The 23,844-nt window shown below is 40.4% G+C and overlaps 1 protein-coding gene across 7 annotated transcripts in view; it reads left to right on the top strand.

Moving 5' to 3' along the window:
• Nucleotides 1–22,724, top strand: part of CEP85L (centrosomal protein 85L) — a 158,092-nt gene extending 135,368 nt beyond the window's left edge. For 6 of the 7 annotated variants that reach the window (XM_075498626.1, XM_075498627.1, XM_075498628.1 and 3 more), the window contains 9 exons: nucleotides 1,095–1,212; nucleotides 3,274–3,450; nucleotides 7,785–7,937; nucleotides 8,220–8,374; nucleotides 9,999–10,116; nucleotides 10,436–10,486; nucleotides 16,147–16,254; nucleotides 16,637–16,850; nucleotides 18,215–22,724. In XM_075498626.1, the coding sequence (XP_075354741.1) occupies nucleotides 1,095–1,212; nucleotides 3,274–3,450; nucleotides 7,785–7,937; nucleotides 8,220–8,374; nucleotides 9,999–10,116; nucleotides 10,436–10,486; nucleotides 16,147–16,254; nucleotides 16,637–16,850; nucleotides 18,215–18,378 (1,258 nt within the window). In that variant the 3' untranslated portion in view covers nucleotides 18,379–22,724. The remainder of the gene's footprint in view (nucleotides 1–1,094; nucleotides 1,213–3,273; nucleotides 3,451–7,784; nucleotides 7,938–8,219; nucleotides 8,375–9,998; nucleotides 10,117–10,435; nucleotides 10,487–16,146; nucleotides 16,255–16,636; nucleotides 16,851–18,214) is intronic. The other variant, XR_012775243.1, reaches the window with a different exon arrangement.
• The last annotated feature ends 1,120 nt before the right edge of the window (nucleotides 22,725–23,844 follow it).

The following is a 23,844-nucleotide window of genomic DNA, read 5'->3' as shown; positions in this document are numbered from 1 at the left end:
ATCATTGTTTCCAGAAAAGCCAATCATACTGCATGCTTAGAGGTGAAACTTTGAGAAACAATTTCATGCTTGCATGCAAATATGTCCTAGTTTGGAAGGAAAAAAGAAGGAAAAAGGGAAATTAAAGGAGCTCACAAAACTGTTTTTAAGTTTATCGAGAAGGTTGCTATGTGTGTTTCTGATGGGTGCTGACAGCTCCATTCTGGAGTCGGTTACTGAGGTGCCCATCGCTCCCTAGAGAATACAGCACACCTCACAGGGCTGTAACGTGGGCTGGGGCTGAGACTTGGCTTGTATTTGCCCTGCAGTCACGCTAGTTCAAATGCAGTCATGATTTAAACAGTGATATAATTTGTGATATAATTAAATAGTGATATAATAGTGATACTGTTTCTGCTGTACACTGGCCAAGCGATTGGTGTAAGAGGTTAATTCTGGTTTAGTATGCAGTGTGGTATTTTACCGTAGGGGCAGGGAACATCTTATGTAAAGCAGTTGACTGAGAAAGTCTTAAGCAAAGCAAAAAGAAAGACCTTGCAGGAAACCCATGCTGAGTGTCTTATATAATGACTTTTTTTTCTTAAGTTCTTTCTGCTCCGCTTGATTTAGAAATCTCTTTAACCTGTGTCAAAAGTCAGCTCTGGCAAAGAGAGGGGGGCTGAGCAGAAGTCAAAGTAAAATGAAGGTGCGACTTCTGTTCTGCTTTCTGTGTTCTTTTTCCTGCTTATACTTCTGGCCCTAGGAGCAAATGACAACAGAAGCCTCCCTCAACCCCCACAAAATTGATAGAGTTTTCAAATCGTATTTCTACAAAATTTGCTTATTATTGCCAATTGAGCACAGACCCTTTGGGGTACGCTTCAGTGACAGTTACATGGCAACTGTAGTTTAATAGCTCATATCTTCATGAGATTCCAGTTCTAGTGGTAAACTAGACTAGTTGCAGTCTGGCGGCGGTGGGAAAAGCCCACAGCTAATGTAGATCCAGGATAGTCAAATAGCATTGTTACAGTATTCTTCAGAATAAGTCCTAAGATCTGTGGGTTTTTTAATCACTATTCCATTCCTTTTCAAATAAAATCTGTGTATTACAGGCAAAAGCAGCAAATTAACAATTTACATCAGAAGATAAGGGAGAATGAATTACGAGCTCAACACGCAAGACTGAGCCATCTTGTGAATTGCGAAGAACCTTACATGACTAATTTGCAGGTAGGATGGATATTTTTCTTTCAGCAAAGCTTTCCATTGCCCAGACATCTGAAAGCATGTTCATAATTTACTGCTGGCCAAAATGTAGAGCTTTTGTGATTATTGATGGCTGTGTAACTGTATAGCCGTAAATTGTACAGAGGAGAATACCCTCTAAGTGTTGTAGTTTACCTTACATTTGCAGAAAACTAAGTTACATTAACATTTTGTACATACTTGTTTTGAAATCTGATAAAAATGGGGTAAGAATGAGGGATTGTGACACTGTAAGAATAAGGGTTTAACAGTGTGCATGTAGCACAGTTATACAGGGAGATATTAGGAGATAAAGTAGTTTGATAAGAGAGTATCTGAAAACAACTGATGGAAGGTTTTCTGAAGAGGAGATGGAGGCACTACCCAAAGGAGTGGTTAGATTGTATCGATAGAATAGATGTGAGAGATGCGAGAAGGCAAACAGACTGGTGGAATATCTTTGCACAAGACACCTGAAAAGGATATAGATTAGTACTCCTAGGGAACACTTATTCTGAAAGGGAATGTGTGGTGGTATTTTGGGCATACCTGTCCTAGTTTTTATCTAACTAGCACAAATATCAGAAAGTGCAAGGATGAGGTATCATAGGCTAACCACAAAATGCAGATCAGTTTGGGGACTGCTACCCAGGCTGCTACCCTGTTGTAGCACACAAATTCCATCTGCAGACCTCGGCATATCTAGAAGGCAATGCAGAAAGAGAATGTTAAAGGCAGATACGCAGAGAAATAGCTTTTCTGTCCCCCTTTCATTACCTTATCTTTTTCTGTCACAAACACTGCACCAGGATCTCAGCTAGCATACTTCAGCATGACATTAATTATGTCCTTGGAATAACACAGCTGTGCATCAGGTGAGAATCTGGTTTGTGTGAGACAGGAGAGAAACTCAAGTGGAGCCTCGGTGTGAAGTTAGGTATTCAGAAACTTTTTCAGACATCTAGGAATGTGGCTTCTGGTACTCCCAGAAGTTCTTTTATAAAATGCTTCAGAATTCTATCTAGATTAAGATTTATTTGGGGGGGGAAGGGGGGGATTACGCCAGAAACTGAAATTTTAGTGTACATATCTTAGTATACCATAATACACTTCAAATAAAGCAGCAGATGCATTCATATTTCATAATTTAAAGAGTTAAAAGAGTTTATAATGTATTAGGATTTTTGCTTGATTTGTGTGCCTTCTATAAGATTAACTTACAAATGCAAATCTCCTTTAATGGAGGTTTTAATCTCTTTTAATGCTTTGCTGAAGGAACGTTAAGTTAAACTAGTTAAAAATACTGTCGGTATAATTTCTTTAAAGATACCAATTATGTTATTAAAAGAATCTTGAAACTGAAAGCCTAATGGGATGCATCTCCTTTTTCGTCCCACATGCAGCTGATTTCCATTTTGTGCTTGTCTGTCTGTGGGCAGTGGAGGTAGAAGGGTAATATTGAACTGCATGAAATGGAAAGGGAGGAGGGTTTTGGTATGCAGGACAGAAGGTAGGAGACCTGCCTTCTGATTGTAGCTGTAGTCTCAGGCTTGTCCCTGCACCATTCTGCACCTCAGGTGTGATAGCGCTAAGCTTTGACTAGTACTAATGTTCTGCTTCAGAAAGATCTTGATACTGGAGCATCTCTTACTTGAATCTATTCATAGCCATTTTATAGAGTGTTTTTCTTCCTAGGGGATGGTAAGGTAATGCAGTGGCAGTGATTTTTTTTGAAAACAAAAGTTTGGATTCTCAGGGGTTTCTTTTGGAAGAGAAGTCACACCTCTTCCCTAAGTCTGAGGGGGGAAGTGGCCCCACAATGTTAATTTGCTTGTGTTGTGAATGTAAAAGTGTCCAGCTTCTTTATTTTTTTTTCTCCAGATTCCTGAAATACATGCCATTACCACATATTTGAATGTTTGAAAAATCAAACCCCACCCTTTCTGACAGTGGAAAAAAATGCAGGACTGTTTTCTGCTGTGCTGCTCAAGTATACAGTGGTATGTGTGTGTTCGTTTGTAAGATTATTTTATTTCTTTTTGTAAGCAACTGCAGTATGAGAGCACACCACCGCAACCTCACGTTTCAGAAAGATCAACATCCCACCTTGAGGAGCTTGAGCGAAAGATTGCAGCAGCTGAGAATAAGGAATTACAACTCAGTGAATTTGTAAAACAAATTTCAAACAAATCTAGTGAGGAGAAAAAGAAGATGGAGGAGAAAGTAAGTGTCTTTCTGTTCCACATTTCCTTTTGACACGTAGTAGCATATGTTTTGTTTGCTTGAAAGCAACTTAGTATGTGGGTGACTGAGCTATTTTCAAAAGGTGGCTAAACTATCTGTGATAGAAAAATTGATAGTTGGTGATTGTAGGTGTTGGCAATGGATAAATCTGAACTTGTAGCGAATACGTCCTAAAAAGCGATACTAGGTGAAATGGCAGTCATGATGACGGTTTTAACCAGGTATCAATTAAACTGGCTTTGAAAAGCTGCTCAGCTCTAAGAATTCATGTAGGTTGAAGTGTTTATTACAGTAAATAAAGTATCATTTAAAAACATAGAAAGAGTGTGAAAATGAAATCCTTATTTCTAGCATGGCTTGTAAATGCAGGCCTCATGCTTTGAGATGCACTTACCAGCCTGTGTGTGCCTACTCAGCAGGAGTGATTCTCTTGTGGCTTTGCTAGGATGTGCAGAGTAGACTTTAGTCTGAGACAGGGAAGGGGCTTAGATGGCTGTGTTCTTGCAACTGTCTTGACAAGGGGTTTCTTTGGAGGCTGAAGCAATACCCAGGGGTAGTTTTGAGTGTCTTGACGGCCTTCCTTTATGGCAAGCAAGAATGTGCTATTGATCAAGTGGTTCCTAATTAATGTTTTAGGCATACATTGTCACTGTTACCTCCTCGTCTTTGATCACTGGGCCTTACTGCTAGGCTTAGATTTATATTAATGCAGGTTCAAGGGGTAGGAGCAGTATGATACAGTGAATGGCAGGTGGGAAGACAAAGAAGAAAGCATAATTAATCTCAAATTCTGCGTTACCGTTTCCTATGAACCCTGCAGTATGCTTTTCACTAAGAGTAACATTCAGGAAGGGCAGAAATAGGATGCCGCTGCTTCCTCCTGTCTCAGCTTTTACTGCTTGTGTTTCTCACTGTAGGAACTGCTGCTGTAGGTGGTGGCCGCAGTGAGGACCTGTGCAGCAGTGCTTGTGTCAGCGGGATGGCCTGTAGCTAGGAGTGGGATTCACTGCACAGTCCTGATTCACCTCTTAACACCCATCCATTCTGTGCACTGAACAAAAGGCTCTCAAGGAGAGAAAGGGCAGGGAGGGAGAGCATGTGTTTCTGTAATAAAATTAGTGCCCTTCTGTTTGAGGGAAGACTGAAGAGGGAGGAAGGAGCTGTGCTGTGTTCCCGCAGGGGTGTGGCAGGCTGGGAACCCGAGCAGCAGGCTGGCTGCTGAGCCTGGGGACAGCCATCTCTGGAGTTCCTCTGCTGTGCTCACAGGGAGGTTAGCCCAGAGCCCAAAGGGTTGGTGTCCCGTGTCAGTGACTGATGTTAGGGGACAAAAATACAATTTCGGTACTGATCAGAGGGATTGTCGCCAATAGCTGTGCTAAGGTTATTTCTGAGTGAATGCCTGCCTTTTCAGAGAGGGTAAGTTTTTTCAGCCCAAAGCCAGATTTGACCAGGGAGCGGGGAAAATGCTGTTAACATTCAGGTGAGCTCTGCTTGTAAGTGTATTCTAAAAGAACACATAGAAATTTAGGTTAAGGTTGCTGGCATACATTTCTACTTCTCTGTCTGCCCCACTTCTGCAAATAATATTATCTTTTCCTACATTGGAGTTTTTAACATACAACGTTTAAATACAGTGTACAGATGGTATGTTTTTGACAATGAGGGGCAAGCTGTGACCATTCGGTCTAGGTGGGAGGAAAGAAAACATAAGGAACACTCCCATTTCCTTGACCATCTTTTGTCAGTGGTGAGAAGTCTAGGAAAGCCTCCCGCATCACAAAAACAGCATGTATTGGAACTGGAAGAGGTTCAGAGAATGGCAACAAAGCAGATATCCATCAGAAAATCACAGGAGGAATGATTAAATCTTCACACTGGAAAAGAAATGACTGAAGGGGAGTGTGATGGAGTCTGCAGAGCCACAAGCAGCCTGCAAGGGAGGGAGGGCAGTCAGCTCCTCGCTGTAGCTCGTGTTGCAGGAGCAAGGGAACATCTAGCAACGCTCTAGGAGCCAAGTACATGATCAGCAAAAGGAGCCGATTCCTCATGCCAGTTCTCTATAGCAAACCTGTAGATTGTCTTTCTGAAGGCTGTTGTGGATGCTAAGAGTGGGCTTAAGGGAAAAATGGGTGAGTTGATAGCAGTGCTGCCTTGTTTTAAATGCACAGAAATAATAACTGCCTCAGGAGCCCCTAAGATGAAAGCAGCTGGAGGCTGGAAAAATGTGCTTTCATTCTTCTTTCCCTACCACAGACATCTGCTTATGGCTACTGTTGGAGATGAGGTATCGGGCTAGAAGGCCTCTTGGTCTGAAGCCCTGTGTCCCGTCTAACGTTAGGGTGGATGTACTTGATGCTTTCCTTTTGAGAAACTGCAGGGCCAGCAGAGATCAGAGGTGCTCTTTGTTCACTGCTGTCTTTGCCCCATGCAGACATACCAAGCAAGGGAGTTATTTGTACCCCCTTGTGAATAATTCTGGTGCCTGAAGAGAATGTGCCTCTTGGCATCTGCAGATTTTGCAGCCCTCACTTTAGTTCTGAGGCATTTCATCTAGAAATTGGACTGCTGGGCTGGAAATGCTTTTTGGTTCAGACACCTGTACCCTGCTGGCTGCTCCTTCTTCCTCTGCTATGGGTAACTGTGAAGGACTCCTGTAAGGTACTGCTGATAGCTTGTAGTAGTGTTCTCCCCTGCGATTTCTGTGGCCCTGCTTTTAATATTTAATTGCCAAGAGGTGAGGGCTTTCCTGTTTTTTCCTGCCCCAACAAAGTCATCAGCAGTGTGTGTACTAAGGAGGAAATAGAAAAACCCCAAAAAACAAAATCCAAAGCTTGTTTTCGCCTCAGCAGAGTCAGCTAGAGTGAATGAAAAAAAACCCACCATTTTTTTTTATCTCAGGTGACAGAAGGTGGAAAGAGTCCTCGGGGTGATGCTGGGGATTTAGAGAGGGTGGGAGGAATCCCAAGGCAAACATGGTAGCTATTAGAAGGAGAGATGTTGTAGGAGAGGAGATTCCCTATGGTATATATGCAGGACAAGAAGATTTGGAAACGGTGTAGCCTTTGTCGCACAAGTACTGGAGTATTCTGACTGGTCAACTTGGCATCCGTATTGGTATGTGAGAAACAGAGGGAAGGGACTCGCTTAGCTAACCGTCAGACTCCTGGCAATTCTTACTGTGCAACATTGGCTCACGTGCGTATTTATATCACTGCCTTAAGCCTTGGGGTGTGCAGGGGAGTATGTGGTTCTGAAGCACATACTGTGGCAAAAGACCATGGCTGAGTTGCAACTTTACCTTACTGAATGTGGAGTTTACTTGCGCTTTGTCTAATCAGAAAGATTTTAAAGCAGCCTGAAAACTTTGTTCAGTTTTGAGGTCTTGATAAAATAAAAGGTACAAAGATTTCCGGCCTTTTGGCAATCCTGTTTTGTTGCCCATATAGAAGGCTATCTCTGGAAAAGCTTTCCAGATATTATTGACTTAAACTTTCCAATAGGCTCTGTTACTGAGCTCTGACATTGACAGTGTCACACATTTATTTATCAGTGAGATGGATGTCTGTAGCACCCGAATAAAAGTACGTTTAGCATTTACTCTAGTGACAAGTGTGTGTTATCTGTGAATTACTACACCTTAGTTCAAGCAATAGAGATACTGTTTTTCATTAAATTAGACTATGACTGGAAAATACTCTTTTTCCTCCCTGCCTGCTGCCTTCCCAGTTTTTTGACCTAGGTAATAAAGCAAAGTAAGTACCAGGAATGCAAGCAAAGATAACACAATGTAAAAAACCTTTTGCAGGCTGATGGACAATTAAGATGCCTGTAGAAAAGGTGTTCAAGAAAGCCACTATTCTGTTCTGATGTCCTCTGATGTAATTGTCAGACTGCATCAAAGGCAGGTTTTTGGCTCCAGTTCTTGTTGGGTTAAGTTTTTGGTCCTTGTGTTTTAAGTTTTCCTAGACCAGAGGAAGAGGATGGACTAAAATATTTCCTGATCATTTGTTTCATATGAACATCCCCATTGGTGAAAAAATTAAGACTATTTTAGCTGTTGAACTGTTCATGTTTTCAGTTCGCAAGGCACATGGAGTGTTCTGGGCAGAGGTGAAGCAACTGTGGTTTGAGGTCATGTGTGGGTCTATGACTTGGAGCTGCTGGGGTTAATCATTCTTTGGTTTTGTTTTCTGCAGTAACCAACCCTTTCATGCAGCTGAGAGTACAATTCTTGAAGAGTGACCAGCCTCTGCTTCCAAAGCAGGCTTGTTTTTCACTGTAATCATAAAACACATACTCTTACTTTCTTCTAGCTTAAAACTAGAGACCGATATATTAATAGCCTGAAAAAGAAATGCCAGAAAGAGTCTGAACAAAACAAAGAAAAACAAAGACGAATTGAAACCTTAGAAAAATATCTGGCTGACCTACCAACGCTGGATGATATAGAAGGGCAGACTAAACAGGTAAGGTAAAGGGAGTTTGTTTTACATTTTAAAAATACAAGTAATAGCTCCCTAATATCTGTTGTCAAATCTTTTACTGCTTCAACATATATTTTTTTTCCCCATCTGTTTAGGAAGATAAGTATTTCAATGTTGTAGAAAGCACTGTAGCTGTTAGGGATTCTCATACTCAGATAACTGAAATGGGCCTAAGATTATACAGAAGGTAACTGCAAGGGTGTGGCCTGTCACAGGGTCTTCTGCTAATGTTGTATCGCGTCTGACTAATGTAACCTGTGTTAGCTGCAAATTCTAGAAGAGAAGAACAAGCAACTTCAAGAAACTATGACTGAGTTAGAAAAGAAGCTCGGAGAGGCCCGATTGCAGTGCAGAGAGAGAGAATTGCAACTGGTGTGTCAGAAGAAAAAAGAAAAAGACCTGGTCACAACAGTACAGAGGTATGAACAGCTGCTTGGGCTGTGCCCTGACATGGGTATAGTTTCCCACCTGATGTCAAGACCTAATGTTATTTGCACTCTTAATCTATTACAATGCTGATGATTTTTCATGGCATAAATATATTACTGTGCAGAATGGCAGTGTAATGCAATAGAAAATCCAACAAGACTTTTATTTGTGTCAAGTTGCAAGTAATACCACAGAGAAGAGTCTGCCTAGGACACTCTTCACTGTCCTTCTTTAAAGATGTGGGACACTGCTGCAATGGCATCATTGCCTGCTGCCATACAGAGGATAGGATAAACATGTGCAGTAAAGGAGCATTATATAGAAGCTGTCAGCACTCCTATTTGATAACTAATCCTGTCATGAGCTGGGGAAAAGCTCCCTGGATGTTCACTGATGGGTATATCGGGGAAGGGTCAAAGATTTAAATAAATTGTAGTTGTTTCTTACTTTTTCACTGAGAGTGGGGGTTTTTACAGGGAGATTTAGCTGTAGCTAATCTGCTGTCATTGAATTTGCATAACTATGAAAAAAACAAACGGGACAGGTATCCATGAGAAGATTCCAGATGAGACGTGAAGACATTGTTACTATGGTACATTTTAGATCAAGGGAGCTACTTAAACACTTATTTTTAAAAAAAGGGGGAGGGGGGAAGCAGGGGGGAATAACTTTTAATAATTATGTGGATGTTACTACAGTTCACTGTCCTTCCATTGGGTAAAGATGCATGCCACAGGAGTCTGAAAGTGTTTCCATGATGAAAGGCAAGCTGGTTGGGACACCTTGCCAGCCAAATAGTTGACACATTGTTTCCATCTTACCAATGAAAGGCCTTTTTTCTTCGTGCCCTCATAATCTAGAGGGGGATCATTTTGTCTTTTCTGAAAGCCTACAAATAGTTGAGGTGGCCTCTGGTTTCTAAATTAGACAGCAAGATTAACACTAATAAAATGTATTTCCTTTCTGAGAGAAGGTGAGCAGCCAAAGGCTCTAGCTACACCTAGGAGCTTGAGTTGAGCTACAGAGGGTCTGAAGGTCATGCCCTTATGTGGGAGCAGCTGGCAGGAGTGGCTTTATGCCCCCCCTTACAAGTTACAGAGGGCATGAAGAATAGGCCACCAGTACTTGGTGCAGCCTCTGATTCTGGACTCCGCTCTGAGTTGTACGTGCCCTAGTGAGAGAGTCTGATTTTAAAGCTCCTGTAACTTTGAGAGGTTCGAAGACTCCTCTGATCTATGCTGGTGCTGGCTTTGCCTCCCACAGTAGCACAAACCAGCTGTGAACACAACAAAGCTTTTCTTTGCTCCTCTCTGCCCTCTCTCCCTATGCTGTACTGCTGGAGCTGTGTCTTTTGGGAGATGCAGCACAGAATCTGGTCCGTAAAACCATTCCTGCATGAATCTGCTCTTGTCAGTGCCACGGTAACTTCAGTAGTTTAGCATTTTTGCATCATTCATCCACTGTTGGTTTGCTCATTCATAAGGCTGGATTCTGCTAGGTATGGTTTTACAGTTCTCGTTGGAAAATGATGCAACTTTCTAATTTTTCACTAGAACACACAGCCCTTCTGCTTTCTGTCAGAGCACTTAATTTTTCTTTCATGTTGAATGGCAGTTTACAACAGAAAGTTGAAAAATGCCTGGAAGATGGTATTCGCCTTCCCATGTTGGACACAAAACAGCTTCAGAGCGAGAATGAATGTCTCAAAGAAAAGAATGAGAAAGCCAGTAAGGTTAGTCTGCAAATGATCTGTTGGTGGCATCTTTAACCTTGAGTCCCACATTTCTTTATTTTTTACTTTAGAAATAAATATCTCACTAAAGAATTACACATTTGTTGCTAATTCAGATTTCTTTTTGATACCTGTCTGTTTCTGTTCAGTACGTTTATTTTGCATGAATTTCCTGTTCTGTCAGAGTTAAATTCCCTGTCTTGTCATTTACATTTTTGAAGATTCTATTTAAAATCTATGGCTACACACCTGTAAGCTGATTTTTAAAAAACAGTCTGGGAGATTCAAGCCTTTTAAATTACTCAATTTTATATTCTAGGTCATAGACAATCAACAAAATCAGATAGCTGGACTGATTTTAGACATGCAGGTAAGGAAGAGTGTATGTTCTGTTTTTTACTCTGTCCATTTTTAGTTCGTAAAGATAACATTACTAAAGTTGAATTTTGTCCTTTATCTTCCCAAATAGGAGGCAAAGGTAGAAATGCCAAGAACTTAATCTGATGGCCTGTAGTTCAGCTGTGTTCTCTTGCGGGCTCATAATGTATTCGTTATTGATGTTTGTATGGTTTAGCAGTTTGCCGATACTCATCATAAAGTGGAAAAACTGTTGCTGTATAGCATCTTTATTCTGCTGGTCTAGTGGATGTCATAGCATAAATGCCTGTTTCAAGTGTGAGAACTGCCTCTGTAAGTAACAGTGAAGCCTCCCATCCAACTTTGGGGTTCAGATGATCATCCAAAGTATGAAAAATGGTTTTAATTAGGAGCTTTACTGCTGAGATCCTTAGTAGGGACAGGTGCCTTTCTAAACCATGCCACTTCACGTTTCACATTGTTTGAGCAGGTCCCTGTTCAACTGGTTTCTGACACGTCACTCACTTAGATATCTTTAACTCTCTTGGCGGACCTTGGGCACCTAGCTTGGAGCCAAGGACTTTTCAAGACAGCAGAGGTTGTCAGCTAGGAGTCAGTTGCAGCTCTGTGGATTGGATTAACACATCAGGCTCCTGATACTTGAAAGGTACTTAGTGACCAGTGTTTGTTGTGGAGAAAAGGAAACATTATACAGGTTGCAGGAAAGAAGGTATGACTTGCTCTAGAAGAAGCTAAGCATTTTAAAAAACCAAACATCTGTTTTCAGCAAATACTGAAGCAAAATTCAATAAATTCTGGTTTCTGCATTCGTCTTATAGATTGGCATTTGTCTCCACATTCTTTGCTTCCTTGCTCTCCAGAGAGACTGAAGTTACAGGGTTGTCCCTTGAGAATGAAGAAGGCACTTCTGCTTTGGCTCTGTGTATGTTAGGTTTGGAAGAACAACAAAATGGTAGTAAACAATCAGCTGAATGCCTGCTCCTTCCGAAGTGGAAGGGAGCACTCTATGGAGCTAGAATCCAAATAATGAAGAGACACAAAACTGCTTGCATAACACTTGCTAAGAGAATGTGCTTTCTTATTTCCACTTTGCACACTGGAGCCAAGTTTGCTTATTTGTAGCTATTGAAAGTAAGTTGTCTTCCAGCATTAAATTGCTTCCTTTCTCTACCGTGCAGGTAAATAGGAGGCCTCATTCCTGTTGGCAGCCATATTTTTGCTTGATTAAATTACAGTGTATTAAATACACCTGTAGAGAAACAGTAGGGGAATTAAGGTTGCAACATAACATACGTCTGTTAACTGAAAAGCAAAATCAATCATTTAAGCTTCTCTAGGTTTGAAGAAGACAAAATTTATTAAATTGAGATATTTTCATGGAGCAGCCTGTTATATGCAAAATTGTGACACAGGCAAATGTAGTTTCAGGTATTTCATAATTAAAAAAAGAAGTTCAAATTGAACTCCAGTACCTTTCTGAGGTTCTCTGTCCCTCTTCATAGTTTAGTTAAGATTATTTACATATATATGTGTATATGTTGTGCTTATAAGAAATACGTACAACTTGCCTAAATGTATTATCACCAACCTAAGTCTTTTCATATTTCCTGAACTTCCTGATCTTTTTCTCTCGATCACCTTTATCTTGAGACTAGCAATATTTGTGCACATTTATACAGATGGCGGTTTTGTGTGCTTAGTCTGAAATGACTTTAGGGAGTTGAGACTGGGAAATGCTGAGTAGTTGTGACAGTCTGTGAACAGAGTAGTGTTCTGTTCTCCAGGACTTTCTCTTACTTTTCCTCTTTTGAGGTATTTTATATAAGGACAGGAAATAAGATTTGAAAATGGTGTTAGCCCTCAAATTACTTGTAGACTACAGCAGCTTCTTTGTATCCTTGATGTCCTTGGCCTTCCACATTTGTTTGCTGGGAAGCACTCAAAATTAGTTCATTAGAAACTGAAATCCCTTATCAGCATAGAGATACAATTTATCTTCAGCTCAGAAGATCTTATTTTATTTCCTGTATTCTGCCACATTGTAAACTTATGCTTGAGAATGTATTTCAGTTCATTGTTTTTAACTTGCAAGTTGAAAACAAATTCTCTTTCAGACAGCAGTGTTTGAAGCAGTACTAGTTTCTATTTGCTCATAATCGTGGTGGAATGATTCTGATCTTCCTTGTATGGTTTTGCTTGGTTGATTTGTTCTTCTGAGTGTGAGGGATTAAAATTCTGGTTGGTCTTGACAAGATGTCGTGCTGCATATATAGTACATCTTCAGAAAGAGAAAAATTATAGATGAGAGTGGCGTTTAAAAAATCCGTATTTACATGATTAATTTAGATATCACAAAATAAACATTTTTTTGGTACAAAAAAAGACAGTAGAAGTCAGATAGATTGTACGATGCCTGTGTTATGCAAGGTACATCTGTCAATCCTGTCAGTCACAATAAACCCATACTGCCAGGCTGGGAGTAACGCCACCAAATCGTAACTTTGGAAAGCATATGGAAAAATTAAGGGCGAAGTACAGAGGACTCATAGCACTAGGAGCAACTGGGAAATCATAGCACTGTGGGCTCAGCCAATCTGGTAAGCATGCGCTTTTTCTGAGCTTTAAGATTAGGGTAGCAGCGAATGACAGATGTTAGGTATATCTTTTAGAAATAGACACTGATTTCCACTTCTAGTAGTTCCCATTAAACAGTACAACTCATGAGCTGAGTGTGTGTACGTTGTTTGGAATATTCTAGAAGTTGTTTTCGGAGTAGTTTGCACAGTCATGTGAATTTAGTGGCAGATGTAGTTCTGAAAATACACTGGGGAAGATAATATTTCTGAACCTGTCTTCCTCACCACCTACCCACCCCCAGGAAGGCTGCACAGTCAAACCTTTAATGTCTGGCGTTGACACGAACATGAAACGTGTAAGTGGTAGTACTATTGCATGTGTTGTAACTGTGGCTCTGGGTGACTCTGAACTTGTTCATGGAAGAGAAGTGCATCGAAGACCATTAAAATCTGAAGATACTTGGAAGCTGGGAGGGTGTTTTGAACACCTGCTATTACTGCATTGCCCTATTCCCCTTCCGAAGCATCTTCTGTCTGTCTACAGCCAGACAGAGCTAGAGGGACCTTCAATCTGACCCAATATGGCCATTTTTCTCAGTAGACAATGTTTTCTAAAAAATAAGATGGTTCAACACCGCTGCGGGTTCTGCTCATCTGCAAGCACAACAAAGGAAATGCCTGAATCGGAGCTATTTCCTGCCCTCTCCCAGCCCAGGGTGTTTCCTTTGACGTGGCGCAGGGCCCTCTGTCTTCTTCCCCTTCCTCCCACTGGAGTGTGAAGCTGTGCTTTCTCGCACAGCTTATCTTTAGGATGCACATTGCTTCAGCACTTCCTTTTGAGGGGCACGGTGTGAGTGAACTGAGAAGCAGGTCAAGTGTGTGAAAACAGTTTTAAAAACACGTAGTCATTTCTGGGTTCTGCCTGCTGATTCTTATTACTTACAAGAAAATAAAGTGTGGGGTTTTTTTTAGTTCATATTAAATGTGTAAATTTTAGCACCGTTGTTTTCCAGTTTTGCAAAGGATATGACAAAGTACTGGCTTTTCTGACTGCTTGTGCAGCGTTGAGCTGAATGCGTTGGCAAATTTTATCAAGGCTGCACACCTCCTGTGAGTGTCCAGGCCATTAAAAACGCCACCCAGTGTCAGCCCTGCCTTGCCTCTTGTTACTCCCTGCCTTCTTGCCAGCACTAATAATTCATATATCTGGCAAATCAGTTAAATGGCTTCTCCTCCACTCAGTAGGCCACATACATGGTAAAGGGCAGGCATGTGTACAGACAGTCTCCGATGTGCTACAGTCCCCAGTACTGGTAACCTGAAAGTTCCATTCTTCGTACATCTTAGGAGCAACTCGCACAAGAGTAAATTTGGCTTCTTTGCCAAAGCTGAATTGTTTTTGTAAGACTCCAAAACCAACGTAGCTTGAAACAATTTGCTGTGGTTCTGTCAAGTGGGGCATTTGTGTTTTTTTTCCTGTCTTTGAATAAGGTTGCAGAGTCATAGTGCAGCAATTCAAACATATCTCATACTAAAGAGTGACATTGATCTTTCTATAGCATTTTATTTAAGCTATCATACATAATTCCCTGTGAGAGAGTTCTCTGCTTTAGAAGAAGAATCATTAGGATTGTTCCTACAGAGATTCAAGAAAAAGCATTCTTCTGGGTTAGTGTTATTCTGTAAATTGAGAGCCATTCGTTTGTGAAATGCAACTTCTGCTCCCCCCATCGTGGTCTCTGGTTCCACTCTGTGGAAGGTTACAATCAAAACTGTGCCAAGGCATGCTGTCACTGTTGTCACCAGTGCTCCAGCTGTATTTTGAGCATGATTGGATCGGATTTGCATCTTATAATTGAAATTGGGCAACAGGTTTTACATATCAATGTGCTGAGCTAGGCATGGGCAGGACACTGTATGCACTGTGCTAGCACAGCATTGGATTTGTGGGTAATACCATTAATGACAAAAGAGGATTTTTTTTCTTTATGACTGAAAAGATATTTCTGTTTTAAAGCATCAGGAGTTTATATAATCACTATTCATTTTTATTAGTATTCAGATAAAATGGTTTGAATATTCCTCTTTCTGAATTTTACCAGATGACCTTGAAAGACATATCTACAGATCTAAAACCCAACTAGTGGAATAAATATGAGTGCTTTTAACAACAAAGACACCTGTGGTTGTGAATTTGCCCCAAAAAATCCACTTTGGAAATATCTCGTGATTTCTCAGTTTGAACTCTGCAGGTGAAAACTAGGGAATTGACAGCAGCTGATTCCACGTTGCAGCGGTTGTTCGTTTGTTGCTGCTTATGACTGATCTGGAAGTCAGTCATGGAAAGCTCCAATACTTAAGTACAACAGCATCCTAGAAACTTACTGCTGTTTTTATTACTGAAAATGGTAATTATTGTACCTGTTAAAATGACACTATAAACTACAAATAAGTTACTTTTTTGCCTGCGGCTGTTTTTTCAGCACAGTAGAGTTATACAGACTGTTCTGATTTATCTTCTATGTGAACGGTTTTAAAGAGCTTGCTGCTCTGTATCAACTGTCGAAGGCTTTCTTCTCAGCTGTATAGAAGGTGAGGTGAATTCTGTGTTGTGAAAGGTTGTAGGAAGCCCTGCCATAGTCTTCGTGGAAAATAGAGGCCAAAAAAAAATCTTCAGTTTTGACTTGGAATTGCACAAATTAAGCTTAGCTGTCATTAATCTGCCACTTATTTCAAGTGAAATTATTTGGTTAGAATAAACATTACTGCATATTTTAGACTTCATGCATTCCATATTGGAGTAACGTTCTGCATACATATAGTCTTTTTGTTTCTAAGCAGACACTGCTTATTTAAAGGGTTTCACTGATACTTGGAATAGCTGTGTTAGTATACAGAGAGCTGTTGGGGTCCAGTTGAATATTACCAGGTGAACATGGTAGAAAATAAAAAATGAAGAATTAATACAGAAACAATAAATAATTGAAACTTAGAAATTTACTGAGGATGCATTTTGTCAGCGCTAATATAAAGTATGAAAATTTTAAATCATTACCTGTGTTTTCATTCAATTTAGTCTATTCAAGAGAAGCTTTTGCAAGAAAAGCTGATAGTTCAGAAGATGACAAATGAGCTTGAAGAAAAGGAAAGGAATATAGAACAGTTAAATAAAACTCTCTCTGAAGTAAGTAAAAGCTCCAAAAACCCCACCCCTGACCACACCAGTTGGGGAGAACCTTATAGAATGATTATAAGGTCTCATGGTAGGGCTTTATGAGCTTAACTGACTGTGCTGGCTGCCGCGCAGACATATAATAGATAACCATCCCTACCTCAGAAAGTGAGAACTTCAAGGGTGAAGGCTGCTAAGCAATGGTAATGTGAGATAGACAGCTGTGTAAAATCTGTCTATCCACCATTCTTTAGAGGGGTACAGAAATACTGATTACATGTATGGAAATTACTTATTTTTAATTATATTGTTTGTGGTTTGAAACAGGAAACTTTCTGCTACAGTGCATGCTGCAGACTAACTTTCCCCTTTTTCCTATTTACTTTTCACAAAGAACCAAAGACTGATGGAAGAGAATGCCTCCTTGAAGGAGCAGATGCGGCAGGTGGAGCAGTCCAGGCAGCCAGTATCTGAGAAGATGCCTATAGCAGACCAGTTGTTCAAGGAAATGTCCCATTGCTTGTTTGACTTGAAAGCACTGTGCAGTATTCTCACCCAGAGAGCTCAGGGCAAGGAGCCTAACCTTTCCTTACTGCTGGGAATCAGATGTAAGTGATGTTGTCATTCCAATGCTTCATAGTGTTTTGACACAGAGGAGTAACAGTTTAGCTAAGTGGCACTCGAACTTGCCAGCTGGACAGGCCAGTGTCCCCTTTGCTATGCAACTGGAGCAGTTGTGCGTGAAATGTACTCCTGGAGCTCTCTGGAAAAGCTGGGGTTTTAGTGCACCTGGGCTGCTGAATGCAAATGACTACCCAGATCCTTGCCAAGTCAGGAGAGAAGGTAGCTGGCTCTTCATACGGACCCAATCATGGGTATGTTCACCCCTCTAGAAAAGAATGGTGTGTAGCCAGGTGTCTGTCCCTCCTGAGACACACTGCAGTTACCCTGAGGGTTAATGGATGCTTTTCTGTCAAACGTGTTCTGCCCTATAAAGTCATAATGAGTTGAGGTGAGGCATAAGCAGGCCTGGTGTGGCTACCTCACATTTTTTCGTTTTAAAGCCCTTGGGGTCAAGTGGTAGGAATATACATCTGCTGTTTGAACATGTGTATGTATGGGTTGGGGATGGGGGGTGAGGGTGTCTGCGTGTACTAGATAAGCCTGGTGCCAGGCAACTCCATCTCCAGTACTGTTAATGGCACATCTAGTCTTCAGCACGTACTAAGCTGTTAACCAGGAAATGAGAAGCACGCCCTAAAGCCAGTCAGACAAAGCTTCAGCATAGTGAGTTTGTGTTCGGCCTTTTCTTTTAACAAGTTTAATAAACAATTACATTTTTTTGACCTGAATGTATTGTATTCTATTGTTTTCTGAGTGTTAATTAGAATTAATGAGATAGACCGGTTGCTGAGCTGGACCATCAGCAAGGTAGAGGGGTAAAAATATAGTGTCCTGTGCAGCAAGAGCTGCTACATGCCACATAAACTCATCTGCACTGTAACCCCTGAAGCACTGGGGAGTGTAGCATATGCCAGTCTCAAAGTCCATGAGACCATCAGCCAGCAGGATGAATAGTGCAGTATATCTGTAGTACGAGCTCATCATCTTACATGGCTTATTTCCCAAGCCCTCCTATCCCTGTTTTCTGAGTGGCTATAGAAACCTCCAAAATCTCTACGCTATTCTACCTGGTTTTTTCGCTGCTGTTGAGATCCATCAGACTTCAGCAAGTCTAGATCTTGGTGCAAACAGCAAAGCATGTCTTTAAGAGAAGCACTGATGGGCTCTGAATTGACTTTAAGTTCACATGGTACCACATTTTGTTGGCTTTTCATCATACTAAAGCATGATTTGTCTTGATGTAATTAAATTAAAGTGACCTACCCTTTATTTCAAGGGGCACTGACTAGTTGAAGTATTCACAGAGCACAGTTGCAAGAGATTTAACCTTGGGTGTTGTTTTTCGTAGCACTGAGCTGTTCAGCTGAAGAGAATGAAAATTACCACAGCACAGAAACCCTTTCGAAGAAGCTCATGGACGTCTGTCAGTTACGAAAGGATATTGATGAATTAAGGACTATAATGTCGGACCGTTATGCTCAGGACATGGGGGACAACTGCATTACTCAATGACAACGTTTCATCTAGTAGCAAATGACTTATTAAATGCTGCTGTGTCACAGGTCTTTGCATTTCTTTTAAGGAGCCATATTGGAAGACTGCAAATAGCACCTCATGTGCATCTTTCGGAGGATTGTGAATATTTAATCTCGGGAGTCTGGTGGGGAGGGGAGAGTCATCATTTGAACAGAGTGGTACAAAGTACATGAAATCTTTTCTCCAAACTACTGAATGTAGGAACAAGCTGTGAAGAATGATTCGGTTGGATACTCTGTTTCCTTTATTAGGGCTCATTTTATTACTTCACCTAGTTTCTGAAATCAGAGTGAGCATCAAAACAGCTGTGCTGCTACTACTCTCAGTCCTTTCCTTCATCAAGGGTTTGTATGGCATTATCTGTGTTCTGAAATTAGAGCAGAGGGTCAAAGGACCTGTAGCTGTATGTGGTGAAGCCAGAGGCTTCTGCAGCTGCACTTCACTCTAGAAATTGCAATTGGAACAATCTTGGAGCACTACAAAAAGTAGTTGCTCTTCAAGTTGCCTAAGAAAAATTGATATATGAAAGATGTTGTTTGTAGTAATGGATGTCTAGCTTGTTTGCCCAATAGCGGAAGAAAAACCAAGTTTTAACTCCTTTATGCAGATGAAGTCCATAAAATAGAGCGCTATCAAATTGCTTTAAGCACTTTCACATTGCTGTAAGAAGTTTCAATAATACGAAGTCTGTGACAAACCCAGAGAAGCTGGAAGGCATGAAACTGCAGCATAGTATGTGGCTGTCAGAAAAAAAAATAGACTGTATTTTAGTGTTTGTACCATACTTTTTTTTCTCTTAGGTCATCTCCATTTTAAAGTGTGGCTGGTCTATATTCCATCCCTGAAGGCCTCTGATGAGGTTGTGAACCACCTCAACCATTTTTTACCACAGCTACAAAATGGGTGTTTGGCACTTGGCAAAATCAGGGCTCAGAACAGAATGTTTCCACTTAGCAGTATTAAGCACTCGGTTATCTGAGGAGTGCAAAATTTTCCACATTGTTTGGGAATTCTTGATTTCTCCATTTATGTAGGAAGCAATTACATTACAAAAATAAGATCATGTTCCATAGTTTATTCAGTGAGTGTCACTTGGCAGTGCTGTTTCACTCCTGTGGGACAGATGACATATTAACGCTTCTAATTTCCTGGAACATAACTGTGCAGCTAACTTGCAGTAATGCATGGTGTAAAATAGTATTTAACGGAAGGAAACAAAAACTTGCAAAGAGCAAAACCACTCTCAAATCACACTGTTAAGAAAATACATAAGCATCAGTTACATATATGGTATTAAAAGAAAGTTTCAGATGACTAATGTGCAAGTCAGTGAACTGACCCATAGTGTGGATAACAGCAGAAATCTCTTAGGAAGCTTAGCAGTTACAACCAAGTAAATTCTAGGGTAACGTTTTTATGGCAAAAGTGTTAGTATCTTCAGTTTTCTGATTATGTTAATAGAAAAAAATGGTGTAGCAATGTAGACTGGTTACCAGTTTTAACTTGGTGATGTTTTGCTTTCTGTTCATTGTTAAACAGTTAATGTTGGTTTTATAATTTAGTGATTTAATTTTTTTTAGCTATGTGGACTTATTTATTTGACAGTTTTCTCTATTCTGAACCTACACATAGGCTAATTTGTGAAAAATATGTTGCTATTTATATTATTGCTACACGGTGTTTTCAGATGGATTAATCTGACTGGTTCAGCTCCTGTGAGCACTAAAACAGTGTCTAGATGAAATCTCAAGTGAAATTGCCTAGTGTCTCTACTTCAAGGTAAAAAACAAGGCCATTTTATTTTAAATTTCTGTGCTCTTTCTGTAGGTTTGAAGGTGTACTTTTATACTAGTGCAAAGCTGAAAACAGGGATCTTTGCACAAACGGGCTTGCACAGTTTCCTGTGCCTCCAACAGTATTGGCTTTTGTGACTAGGGCCCCAGCTCGTTCCTTTGGTGTCATTTGTTGGTTTTGGCCCTGCAGTGAAGTAATAGTCTTCGGTTTACGGCATCTGTCTCATATCAGAATTCAACAATAGCATTTCAGATAATAAACTAGAAGTATTAGGGAGAGAGGAAGTACCTAAGTTGCACGTTGTTATTTCCTTAGATGGAAATGTTGTACCTATAAAAAATTACCAAGCAACACATTTTTCTAAATTTGGTGGAAATAACAAGGAGTTTAATCGAGCAATTAGAGAGGAGCAGGAGATTTTTTGAGTCACTTTGAACTATTAAGCTGGTCACTTGGCTGGTGTGCCCCCACTGTCCCTCCTGTTAAATAGTGATACTGTACTGCGGAGTTGAGATCAGTAATTTATATTTGCAAAGCACTTCAGGAGCTTTTATGCTCTTCAAGTATTAGTTGAAAGTCCCTCAGGAAGGAGGTCCCTTTTTATTTGTAATACTTTGATTGCAGTTCTGTAATCTTGCATTGTAATATTTTTATTATGGAACCTGTAATATTTATGTTGACTTTAAAGCACTTGATTTTAAAAAACCCTGAGTTTATCTGCCTCAGTCAAATTAAAGTAGGGAGGTAAATGATGGATGTATGAGCCAAAGATGCAGACTACCAATTGACTATCTACAGTGATACAGTATTTTGCTTTGATTTCTTAAAATTTGGCCTGTGTAGTAGTAGCAATTACTATATATGCATCAGTTTACAGATGCCTCTAAATGGAATAAGCTTTGTCTAAGATATGCATGATTGTTTAATTGGTTAAAATGTAGTGTGTGTGGTCTCATTCAGCATATTTAATACAGAGTTGATTAATGAATGTTAACATTGGAATTGCTTAGATTTAGTCATGACAACTTTTTGCTGTAGCTATTAGACAATCTCAAGGGCTGAAAAACAACCGCTAATGAATGGATACTGTACCGTTCTGGCTGTCAGCAAATTTGTACAGTAATTTTTTGTATCATTTCAGATTGAATTTATACAATCCTTTAGAAGATACTTACAGTAACTACTGTATTCAAGAATGTATTTTGAAGAAGACTTGGAAAGTAACTGTCTTCAGACGATGATGCTATGTATTTACTATATAGAATTGATGCAGCTCAGTTGTGTAAACGTGATCTAGGTTGCTAGCCTCCACTGTGCAGCTTTGTAGTGTGATAGTTGTGTGAAATTGTGGAGATTGCTGTAACCACCCACCCGGGCTCCAGCATTTGAAACTGCTGGTGCTGCGAAGTCATTACAAGAGCTGGAATTTTGTCCTTTTCACTTCAAAAGGTTTCCTTCCTTCCTTTGCCCTCGCTGCCCACCTTTTGTTTCAGACGGTTTTTTTGGACATTTTTCTTGCAGGGTAAGAGCACAAAGGAAGAAAGAAAGCAAACCCCTTCCTGCACGACCCGCTGCCCTAGCACGGGCAGTGACAGCACGCAGCAGTCTCTCTGCATGGGCGTAGTTTGCTCCAGTTTTCCTTGTCCTTATCAATGATGTTACACAGGTGGAGTTGGAGGTATAATTGGGCTCTTATCATTGATGTGACGAGTTCTGTCGTGAGTGGGGAAAAGATCTTCTGAACTAATCTGCATTCTTAGACTGCAAACAAATCAGTGGTTATTATCTAAAGGGATGATATATTCCGGTAGCTCATTAGCAATATTAATTCCACAGCTGCATACCTTTGTGCCTTTTTTTGCCTGAAGTAAGTGTATATTCCCCTTGAACTTTAGATAAGTTGTTAGGATGCTGATGACTGCACCTTGTTTTCCTCTTACCTGCCGATATTTTGTTTATAAGCTTTTGTAGTAAGAACTCTTGCATAATGTCTAGAAACAGAAGTACTTAAACTAGGTACTACGTGTACACTTTGAATGTTAGGCTGGTTGTAGTATGCAGCTTTTTTGAATATGAAGCGTGAGCAGGAAACTCAAATCATAATGTGTTTATTTTGTGTATATTAATTACAGTATATCATTAGTTCAGTGGGGAGGAGTGTCTGGAGCTATCTTTTAAAAGCACAGCTGACACATGTACTGGATCAGTCCCTGAAGACTGGTAGTTTTGTAAACTGGGTTCAATTTTTGAACCGCTCAGAATACCTCATATGTAAATAGAGTTGTCATGACTTAATCACAATGTGTTCATTGTAAAAGGTAAAGGAGCCACTGGCTGGCTCAGCTTTAGGCTTGTTGTTCTTGCCTCTTTTTGTAATTTTTTTTAAAGTAGGGTTTACAGCTAGAATTTTGAATGCCAAAGTTCTATTTATTAAATAATAATAAAAGTTTTCATTGTTAATGACTGGTATTTTTCCACTGGAATTTGTTTGTTGATGTTTGGGATTTGTATCCACAGAGCAAAAATAAATTTTGTTACAAAAGTGATTTCTTCATGCTTCTCATTTGTCCAATATCTGGCATGTGGCAGAAGTGACCAAAGCTGGACCAAGGGTGGGAGACAAGAAAGGAATCGTGAAAAGATCTTCCCAACACCCACCCCAGCTTCCCTTCAGTGGCCTGTAGTTCTGCTTGAATCCCAGCTGACTGAGCTCTCTTCCTGGCATTAATTTTTTTTTTTTTTTTAAAACAAGGCCTTGGTAGCAAAAATACTGTGTCAGTGTAATTAAAGGATTTTAGGGCAGAGCTCCTTCTAAAGTCCCTGCTGCTTTTTTAGGCAGGTGCTGCTGTTGTCCATCTCAAATGCTGATGGGAGAGATCACAGGTAGGACTTTTAAAAAGACTAAGTTGGCACAAAATAGTAGGCAGAAGTGTTATGATAGCTCGTTTTGAAGATGCTGAAAGATTCATCAGCTTTAGAACATGTGGTTGCCCCAAAGCCAGTCACACAGGGCAAAAAAGAAAACTGGATGGTGAGGCAAAACCAGCAGTGTGTCTGGTACCAAGGAAGAAACTGGGGATTCAGAAAGGACATGTGTTTTTAATTATTATTTTTCAATTAGAAAGCACAAATGGATGGCTAGTCAGACTGAGCAGTAGTTAAGGCAGTCAGAAATCCCTGCTGCATGAAATACCACAGGTAGGCATAGTCCAACACAACCAAGCAACGTTGACTTCCCTTCCATGTCAAGTTAGTGCCGTCTGAGGAAAAGGCAAAGGTTAAGGATTTTAGTCGATGCAACAGGAGTCTTCACAAGCGCTGAGGGAAGTGGGGTCACCCAAAAATGGTTTCTTTTCTGCCAGCTCCCTGTGAGAAATCTTGGAGCCTTGTTTGGAGCATCAAGTGCTGAATGATCTTTGTGTGTAGAGCGGTGTTCCCCTCTTCCCCCAGTATACTGCGTTGTGCAGAGCACAGAAGTTGACACTACCTCTTCTTTTCAAAGACACTGGGAAATTCAGTTTAATTAGCTAATGCATTATGTATGGTAGAGATCACTTGCTTTTCTCCAGCCTTGTGACTGAATGTTGAATGATGGGCTTCTAACTCAATTAAAAACACTCTGTGCCCTGTATAAATGTATGTAAAGGG

Source organism: Mycteria americana, chromosome 3, assembly GCF_035582795.1.
Source record: "Mycteria americana isolate JAX WOST 10 ecotype Jacksonville Zoo and Gardens chromosome 3, USCA_MyAme_1.0, whole genome shotgun sequence".
NCBI classification, from domain to species: domain Eukaryota; kingdom Metazoa; phylum Chordata; class Aves; order Ciconiiformes; family Ciconiidae; genus Mycteria; species Mycteria americana.
Note: the sequence above shows the minus strand (reverse complement) of the source record. Positions and strands in the feature narration are given on the sequence as shown.